Consider the following 10,195-nt stretch of genomic DNA (forward strand, 5'->3'; position numbering starts at 1 on the left):
TTTGCCTTCAAGAGACTTCTTTGCTGGAGTTTCTTCATCCATTCTGACAACATGACCTAGCCAACGCAGCCGTTATATTTTGATACGTGTAACTATGCTATCGTCCTCATACAGCTCGTGGTTCATATGTCGCCTATATTCTCCATTAACGCAAACAGGTCCATATATTTTACAAAGAATCTTTCTCTCAAATACTCCAAGCACTGCCTCATCTGCTTTCACAAGTACCCATGGTTCAGAACCATATAACAGCACGGTTAGTATCAGTGTCTTGTATAGCGCAATCTTCGTCTGTCTTGAGGTGGCCTTGTTTCTAAACTGCTTGCTTAGTACAAAATAGCATCTGTTTTTCCAGTATTGTTCTTCACTTAATCTCAAAACTGGTGTCATTCGTTTCGGTTAGGACGGTGCGGAGGTAGATAAACTTACTGACTGTCTCAAAGTTGTGGTTCCCAACTTTCTCCATTTTCTTTATCTGCTCGGTTCTGCAAGGCTTTTTGGGAGTTGAAACCATCCATTTCGTCTTATATCCAGACCCATTTTCACTGACTCTCTTTCGATTCTTTCAAAGGCAGCAGTTACTACTTCCGGTGACCGACCTATGATATCGATGTCGTCGGCATAGGCGAGTAGCATGTGTTCTCTTGTGATTAGTGTGCCATATCTATTCACATCTGCATCTCGTATAATATTCTCCAGCAGGATATTAAAGAGATCACACGATAGGCTGTCTCCTTGTCTGAAATCTCGTTTGGTATTAAATGGTTCGGAGAGATTCTTTCCTATTCTTACTGAGGAACGCGTATCTGCAAGTGTCATCCTGCAGATTTTTATTAATTTTGCAGGGATACCAAACTCAGACATGGCTTGAAATACCTTTGAACGTAAAGGAGTATCGAAGGTGGCTTTGTAGTAAACAAAGAGATGGTAGGTGTTGATTTGTCCTTCTCGGGTCTTTTCCAGAATTTGGCGCAGTGTGAATATCAGGACTAGGGTGGATTTACCAGGTCTAAAGCCGCATTGATAGGGTCCAATTACCTCATTGACTTTAGGTTTTAATCTTTCACACAGTACACTCGAGAGTATCTTGTATGCGATGGGGAGGAGTTGTTATTGCCCTGTAGTTGGCACATTCCGTCTTGTCGCCTTTCTTGTGTGTGGGACATAGTATGGTGAGGTTCCAATCATCGGGTATGCGTTCTTCTAGCCAGATTGCGCAGATCTGCTGATGTATACGCCTTATCAACGTGTCGCCTCCGATCTTAAACAGTTCATCCGGTAACCCGTCGGCTCCTGCTGCCTTGTTGTTCTTTAGTCGGGTCACTGCTACATGGACCTCATTCTGACTAGGAGGTAAACATTCTATACCATCATCAGGGATTGATTCTGCGGTATCTATCCTCTTCGCCGCCAACGTCGGACACTAGCAGTTGGGTAAAATGTTCTCAGCATGTTATCTGTGTCAGTTACCAGATTTCCTTCTTTGTCTCTGCAGGAGGGAATAGACGTTTCTCCTCTCTCCTTTTCTCCCGATACCGCTCCTTCATCTGGCGCGTTGCTACTGATTGCAGGGTTGCTCTATATGCCGCATTCTCAGTAGCATCTTGACACTCTTGGTCGTATCATGGGTTTCTTGGAGGAGGCTTCCGATACCCAAGTACGGATTTCGCGGCATTTCCCATGGAGTGGGAAATAGTTTGCCACTGCGTCATTATATCATCGGAACAAGGAGTGCTTTCATCAAACAGTTGGGTCAGTCGAGTGGAGTATGCCGCTGTCATTTGTTGTGTTTGCAGCTTTTCAATGTCCAGCTTCCGTGCATTGTCAGATCGTTCTTTCCTCGCCATGTTCAAACGGGTGCGAACCTTTACTGCAACAAGGTAGTGATCCGAATCTATATTCGCTCCACGGATCGATCGTACATCTAACACGCTGGATGAATGCCTTCCATCTATCACAACGTGATCAATTTAGTTCCTCGTGTTTTGATCGGTTGACAGCCATGTGGCTTTGTGAATATTTTTATGTTGAAATCTGGTGCTACTAACTACTTTTTTTTTTGCCGCGGCGAAATCTATCCCCCCACAACCCATTACTGGACGTTATTTCGTGGAGGCTAAACTTTTCGACTGTTGGATCAAGAATGTCTTCCTTCCCTGTCTTCGCAATAAAATCTCCCAGAACGATTTTAATATCATGGGCGGGGCAGCGGTCATATTCTCTCTCTAGGCGTTCGTAGAAAATATCCTTGGTCTGCTCGTCTTTGTCTTCCGTCGGGACATGGGCACAAATAAGGCTGATGTTGAATAATTTGGCTTTTATGCGGATTGTGGTTAGCCTCTCATCCACTGAAGTAAAGCTGGAGACAAGGTGTTTCAATCTCCGGCTAACCACAAATCCACAGCCAAATTTATGCCCCATTATTTTACTCACCACCACTATTATACCGACCCACACTATCATACCCACCACCAATATTTTAAACACCACCATTATTATATCCCTATTTCCTAATGTTGGTGCAAATTTGAATTTATCCATCGCTATTTAGTCTAGTTTGACCATTATTCCCATATAAGTTACAAACCGCAGAACTTTACGATTTTTTACTTGATTTTGTTTGTGTTCGAAAAAAATCCAAAATTTTTAAAAAGTGATTATCAACTTCTGTTGGTGATAAGCATGATATTCGATTTAAAAAGTTGTTTTTAAGTAAATTTTTTCTGCAAACGCTATACCAAATATGGTTGAAATCGGTGTATAACCTAATATAGCTGTCATATAAACCGATCTGGGATCTTGACTTCTTGAGCCTCAAGAAGGCCTAATTATTATCCGTTTTGGCTGAAACGGCTTCTTCCATGACCTCCAACATACGTGTCAAATATGGTCTGAATCCGTCTATAGCCTGATACAGTTCCCCTATAAATCGATCTCCCTATTTTACTTCTTGAGCCGCTAAAAGACCAAATTCTTATTCGATTTGGCCGAAATTTTACACATATACTTCTGCTGTGGTCTCCAACATTCAATTCAATTAGCCAAGCAATTCTTTTCTTTTATCCTTTGTTTATCTAAAAAGAGATATCGCACAAAGAACTCGACAAATGCGATCCATGGTGGAGGGTATGTAAGATTCGGACCGGCCGAACTTAGCACGCTTTTACTTGTTTTTCGTACACTTTGACTAATTTTTCTTTGGTTTGAAATTTTTTCCCTTACAGGCGACATTGAAGACTGCATTGTCACCCCCATTATGCAAGGTCAATTTACACCTCTGCCCGAAGCTTTATGTGATGTCATTATGGACCTGACAGCCGATGGTCATTCGGCTACCATGGAAAATATACGCACAAAAATTCAAGTACGTTTTCCCCATATGACAGCACCCTCAGTAGATGTGATTTATGATTCGTTGGCCCAACTGATGCAGGATCAAAAAATCTATCAGACAGCCAAGGGATACTTCATACTAACACCAGAGTAAGTTATAGAAATGAAATCGCATAGGAAAATAAACAATAATTGAATAATCTCCTTTGGTTTCTTTTTAACAACAGACGACGCCGTTCTCGTTCTCGCCCCCGCAGTCATCACAATGGTTATGACGATTTAAATGAATCGGCTGAAAGTGTACCCTCGGAGCCACGCACCATGTTGATGACAAATGAAGAGGCTCTCCATTCGTTATATGGAGAGATCTCAACGGAACGTGATGGCGATTTAACGCATCAATGCATACAGACCAATTTGGCCGATGTCATATGCGGCGGTTAGTCGCTTTTCCTTTACTTGAGAAGAACGTGTTTCATTGAACTTTATTTCTTTTCTTCATTCATAGGTAATCCAAGTGATAAAATCCTATATCCTCGAACCTCAAAACGACGCAGTTCTTCCTTCCCCACCCCTAGAAGTTTAGAACGAAGGCATAGTTTGCGACTGTTCGGTTCATCGAAACGTCTGCAACGTTGTGCCTCCACCCGAAGTCTATCAAAGACCTATGCACAGACCTTAAATACGGATAGCAGCAGTTCGGAGTACCAAAGCACAGATTCTTCGTCACCAAGTAAGTGAAGATCCACATATGCATGAGATGATAAAAAAAACGTCCACTTTGCCCAAGTTTGTTAAGAAAATATTGATCAAAAAAGATGATTAATCTATGCTCGATGTAATCGATAGGTGTAATGGTGTACAATCTACGATGTATGCAAATTTGCTCATATGTACTCATCAATGAGTACTGCCCGATTTATGCTTAAGCTCAACGATATTGGAATCCTTTTATAGACCAGTCCAAACGGCGTGCAAATGTCGTCAGCATTTAGAGGGGATAACTACTTTTTTTCTAATGTCTTCGCCAGTATTCGTACCCAGGCTTTCAACGTCATAGGCGGACATGCTAATCTCTGCGCCACATTGGCCTCCAACAAAGTACCATTCTTGTTTTACTTGAGTCTTTAGACCTAGGAACTGTGCGATTTCGGTGGAATGCTTCTAGTCTAATTTGGTTTTAGCTTGAACTGGCGGCCACCGTACCGCAAAGGTTAGCATAACCGCCTTTGACGCTGAATTGCTAAGTTCAAATTCAGCTGAGAACATCATAAAAAAACTTCGGTGGTGGTTATCTCCTCCAAGTGCTGGCAACATTTATGAGATAATTACCTCAAGTAAGGTCGCCCCGGTAGCTGTATTAGTAATGTGCTCTGATAACCAGTGCCGGGGTCGTGGGTTCGCTTGCCCCCGAGGACTACTCTGTCGCTAGTGGTATCACAATGGATTATAAATTGACTAAATGAGTGTGTAAAGGACTGCCACTATTACTTAACCCGCTTTAGTAAATCAGCCCTGTAAACTTCTCTACTAAGTGGAGTCGCTCTGCAGTACGCCGTTAGGACTCGGCAATAACAAGGAGGCTTCTTAGCACTTTCATCATGGCGCCGAGGTTACCATGTCCGTATATGACGCCAAACGCCTGAGTGGTTATCCCCTTACTAATGCTGCCTACATATGTAAGATATCCTGCCATGTTAAAACTTCTCTACCAACACAGAAAAAAAATGTCAATTAAAAATGTAATTGAAAATAAAATCATTTTCAATTAAAAAATTAATTCAAACATTTTTTAATCGAATACAATTTTTTTCAATTACAGTCGTGATTGAAACTTTTATCATTTTCAATTTAAAAAATTTATTGATTCAATTAAATTTTTTAGTTGAATCTAAAAATTGTTTTCATTCACAATCGTGATGTAATTTTCAATTAAAATTTTTATTGATTCAATGATCTTTTTAATCGAGCCTTAAAACTTTTCCAATATGACGCATAAGTAAATTCAATTAAAGGAAATTTGGTACCCCACAATATAAAGAGAAGGAGATTTCAATGACCCAACGCCCCACATTTCAACAAATCTATAGTAATACCATGGCAGCTAGCTCAACGTAACGGATTAAGCCGATGGAATCCTTCATCTGTCTTGGCCCGTAAAAGCCACATTTATTATCCGATTTTGCCAAAATTTGGGACAGTAAGTTGTGTTAGGTCCTTCCACATCCTTCTTCAATATTGCCCAGATCAGTTCAGATTTGAATATAGTTGCCATATAGACCGACCTGCCGATTTAGAGTCTTAGGCCTATAAAAGCCTCATTTAATATCCGATTTTGCTGAAATTTGGGACAGTGAGTTGTGTTAGGCCTTTCGATATCTTTCTTAAATTTGGCCCAGATCGGTTCAGATTTGGATATAGCTGCCATATAGACCGATCTCTCGATTTAGGGTCTTAGGCCCATAAAAGCCACATTTATTATCCGATTTTGCTGAAATTTGATACAGTGAGTTGTGTCAAGCCCCTAGACACCCTCCTTCAATTAGGTGTAGATCGGTCCAGATTTGGATATAGCTGCCATGTAGACCTATCTCTGGATTTAAGGCTTTGGGCTTATAAAAGGCGCATTTAATATCCGATTTTGCTGAAATTTGGGACAGTAAATTGTGTTGGGCCCTTCGACAATCTTCTTTAATTTGGCCCAGATCGGTTCAGATTTGGATATAGCTGCCATATAGACCGATCACTCGATTTTGGGCTTTGGGCCGATAAAAGGCGCATTTATTGTCCGATTTTGCCGAAATTTGGGACAGTGAGTTGTGTTAGGCCATTCGACATTTTTCTGCGCCTTGGTCCTAATCGATCCAGATTTGGATATAGCTGCCATATAGACCGATCTCTCGATTTAAGGCTTTGGGCCCATAAAGGGCGTAATTATTGTCCTATGTCGCCGAAATTTGGGACAGAGAGTTAGGTTAGGCGCCTCGACATACTTCTGCAATTTGGCTCAGATCGATCAAGATTTAAATATAGCTGCCATATAGACCGATATCTGGATTTAAAAGACGCATTTATTGTCCGATTACGCGGAATTTTCGGACAGTAAGTTGAGTTAGGCTATTCGACATTTTTCTGCAACTTGGCCCAAATCGGTCCAGATTTGGATATAGCTGCCTTATAGACCGATATCTGGATTTAAAAGACGCATTTATTGTCCGATGGCGCCGAAATTTGGGACAGTGAGTTGTGTTCGGTCCTTCGACATCCGTGTCCTATATGCGTTACGCCATTCAGACTCACCATAAAAAAGGAGGCCCCTTATCATTGAGCTTGAACTTTAATCAGACAACACTCATCGATGTAAGAGAATAATCCCCTGTTCCTGAATGTAATGTTCATGGGAAATTAAGTAGTATAGCATTAAACTCAGTACCATGAATGATAAGGTAATTAATTTCATATCTTTTATCTCATTTTTTAGAAAAAGGATCTTTGTTATCGCGTCTCTTTCGTCGTAGTGGACGAAATAAGACGCGCCAACTGGAAACATACTCTGCACAATTCCCTCCAGCTGAATGGTTCAACTCTAAAGCAGTGCATCTACATAGTGTGGGTACACAGACCCAAGATCATGTAAGTAAAGCCATAAAATTTCAAATCGTTAAATTTCTGTTAAACCTTTCTCTCTCTCTCTGCCTCCAGGACCTGCCTACCATTCACACTTTGTCCAATTCCACATTTTATGATGGCTCAGAGCTCAGTCAACGTTCAATGACTCTACCGAGGCGTCATCGGCGTAATTTATCCAGCGAATCCACGTTTGTGATATCTTCAAGGGATTGTTCGCCCATAAGAAGACGATCGCCTGCCTATAGCAGCAGTTCTTTGCCAAGATCCACGCAATCCATACCTGCCACAGCTAACAATAGTAACAGCAACACTAACAGCGGCAATGGAGGTTTTACGACTACCAACACAACCTCAAGCAGTGTCAATAAACCGCCGGTCACAATGACCGCACGGGCCAGCACTCCTTATCGTAGTTCACAAAAGTCCATACAAAGTGGTTCGGTGGCTAGACACATGCTGGAGCATTCCCCATCGCGGAGTACCACGAATTCTTCACAGAAGGTAATACCAACTCTAAGGAATCAGGAGCCAAGGCCAGATTACCGTATGTGGCAGAGTGGACCCTCAAGCTTGGAATCAGGCAAGACTTCCGTGTTTGCAACATCTGGACCCTCCAGCATAGACAGCGGCAAGGTTTCATATATACGAACCAGTGGTCATTCTAGTCTAGAATCGCAGCGTTCAACAGGTTCTACGGTCATACAGCCTAGGTCGATTATAATGCTGAATGGCTCGCCAAGAGGTACACCCAGACATCAGGTGTTAAGGGCACGCAATGCAGAGCAAGTAATGAGAAATCATCAATCATCGTCCACCACACCTCCCTCTTCTATGAATGCGGCACCCAGCTCCATTGAGTCACGCTTTAGTGCCAACAGCAGAGATAGCTCACACACGGAGAACGTGGAGAATTGTTCACCCATATCCAATTCACCTTCCAGTAATTCCATAACCCTCAAGCTGACCACCTCGAATGATGGCCAACACTGTTTGCCCAACACAAAGATTGTGGTGCAAAACTCACCCGCTCAAAGTGTTATAACATTTGAGAATAGCAAGCTGAATGAGAATTCCAATGTGTTCATATTCAATAATGAGACGACAATGAACGAAAAGGGCCAGATCCTCAAAAAGACTTTGTCGAAGCAGCATATGGGAGTGGGGGCCGCCAAGCAAACATCAAGTGTGGTGAATAATGCACCCCCAGAACTTGCACCCACACCCGAGTCTCAATTTAATGGGGAAAATGGCTCCAATCGAGGATCGGACACCGAGACCTGTGACTCCATGTCCTACATGAGTTCATTGTCTTCGGATAAACCTCCAGATTCGCTGGAGTTCAGCAAGCCACCCAAGAACTTTCTGGCAGATAATGCCAACTCCAGTAGCATCCCAGCGGCAAACACTGCCATGAACAATAGCCGCAAGCTATGCCTTACGGTACCACCGTCCAACAGTGGTCATTTGATATTCAAGAATAATGTACTCAAAAGCAGTGACTCCCAGCCCAGTACTCCCTGTGATGACAAATCGATGCCTGGCAACGATTTAACCAAAGCCAAAGTGGAAATGACCGGTTCCGTGGGAAATCTAAGATTCTATGAGAAAACCTCCAAGGACACCTTGAACAAAACCATCAACTCCAATTGTGAGTTGAACAACTTGCGCTATGAGTCATCCACGCTGTTGGCCAAGAATGATAATCTGAATTCGAATACATCGCTGAGTGGAGGAACCGGTGGCAGTTTGGTACAGATACTGCAGAAAAATCTCAACTCCATTGGCAGTGAACCCAATTTGGCCCAAAAGGATACCAACTGCGGCAGCACGGTGGACAAGTCAATAAAAAAGGATACTTTGGATCGACGCCTGAGCCTTTCTAGGGAACACCAGGCAGAAGCTGAAGATTTGTACAACTTTCCCAGCCTAACTGACCTCTCCTTTAATTTTACCTCATTGGCGGCGCAGAAAATTCTGCAAGGCGTGAGTTTGAATAGCATTGACACCTTGGTGGAGTTGAATATGGCCGCTGCAGCAGCAGCAGCTGCGGCCGCCAATGCCTCAGTAGCATTGGACAAACCTCAGAATAATCAACCCACACCAGTGTGTACAGATTATGGACTTATTTAGGCGCCGGCCATTGATGTCTGACATAAGGTGAAATTGGAGACCGTTGTGGAACTTGGAATGTAATTCCCTCCCCCAAAACATCAACATCATCGTCCATCGTCCAGTGCCAAAATAATTAGTTCAAAATAGCAATAGCTCTTAGTTTACTATAAATCCCCCCACACTCTCACACACACACACATACACAAAGAAAGAAACAAGCATTCACAGACTCAACACTTGAAATATTTGTAGAGTTCCACAAATACGGTTTAGAATAGCATACGAGTATAGTAAATCCTTACGATACCCTTACTATAGGCGCAAAGCCATTGAAAGGTCGAAGCGACTTTTTCTAAAGAAAAAGATGATCCTTTTGAATGGCTTAAACGCTTCTTAATATGAATTAGACTCAGGAATTTATTATTGACTTTTCGCACTATAACCAGCACAGCACAGACTATGAGCCATCCATCCTATCTGTGCCTTTTTTCCCCATAAAACCAACAGGAGCATTATTATTGGACAATAACCTAGAGCCAGTTGATACTAAATAACAAAAAAAAAGAGTTTTTTTTATACATTGTATATGTCTAGGCGTCTATGTGTAATATCATTAATTATTAAAAATATTTTTATTATATTTATATTAAGAATGTAATGTAGAATATCTGTACTGTACTCTCTCTCTCTTCCTTCATATTTCTTGATAATTAAGTGTTTTTTTTTTTTGTAAATAGTATCTAAATATCTATTGAAATACCTACGGGCATATATATACAACAACCAACATATATCGAATATCTAGTTATAATGCTTGCATTAAATATCGAAATAAAAATATACATATAATCATTATCCAACATGATGTGGTGGTTTTTGTTTGGATCTTATTTAACTCACCACCATAGGAACTCACCACGGGTGGTAACACCTGGAAACACATAGTGAGTATCGATATTCTGAATCGATCTAGCCATGTCCGTAGTTCCGTTCCTCTGTCTGTTCAAATCACGATGGCGGTCGAACTCGTAAAGCTGGAAAAATACAGTTATGTAAGGCTAGCCCCTCGGTCGTTGGAGATTACAAATGAGCATTATTGGCTCAGATGTGTGGCTGAAAT

General features: G+C 41.7%; 1 protein-coding gene across 1 annotated transcript in view; it reads left to right on the forward strand.

Moving 5' to 3' along the window:
- Nucleotides 1–9,645, forward strand: part of LOC106084663 (probable serine/threonine-protein kinase DDB_G0282963) — a 174,442-nt gene extending 164,797 nt beyond the window's left edge. The window contains exons 4-8 of the mRNA XM_059370834.1: nucleotides 3,225–3,483; nucleotides 3,561–3,772; nucleotides 3,842–4,066; nucleotides 6,815–6,966; nucleotides 7,036–9,645. Coding sequence (XP_059226817.1) covers nucleotides 3,225–3,483; nucleotides 3,561–3,772; nucleotides 3,842–4,066; nucleotides 6,815–6,966; nucleotides 7,036–9,093 — 2,906 coding nt within the window. The 3' untranslated portion in view covers nucleotides 9,094–9,645. The remainder of the gene's footprint in view (nucleotides 1–3,224; nucleotides 3,484–3,560; nucleotides 3,773–3,841; nucleotides 4,067–6,814; nucleotides 6,967–7,035) is intronic.
- Nucleotides 9,646–10,195: the final 550 nt, after the last annotated feature.

The sequence above is a fragment of the Stomoxys calcitrans genome, chromosome 1 (genome assembly GCF_963082655.1).
Source record: "Stomoxys calcitrans chromosome 1, idStoCalc2.1, whole genome shotgun sequence".
Classification (NCBI taxonomy): domain Eukaryota; kingdom Metazoa; phylum Arthropoda; class Insecta; order Diptera; family Muscidae; genus Stomoxys; species Stomoxys calcitrans.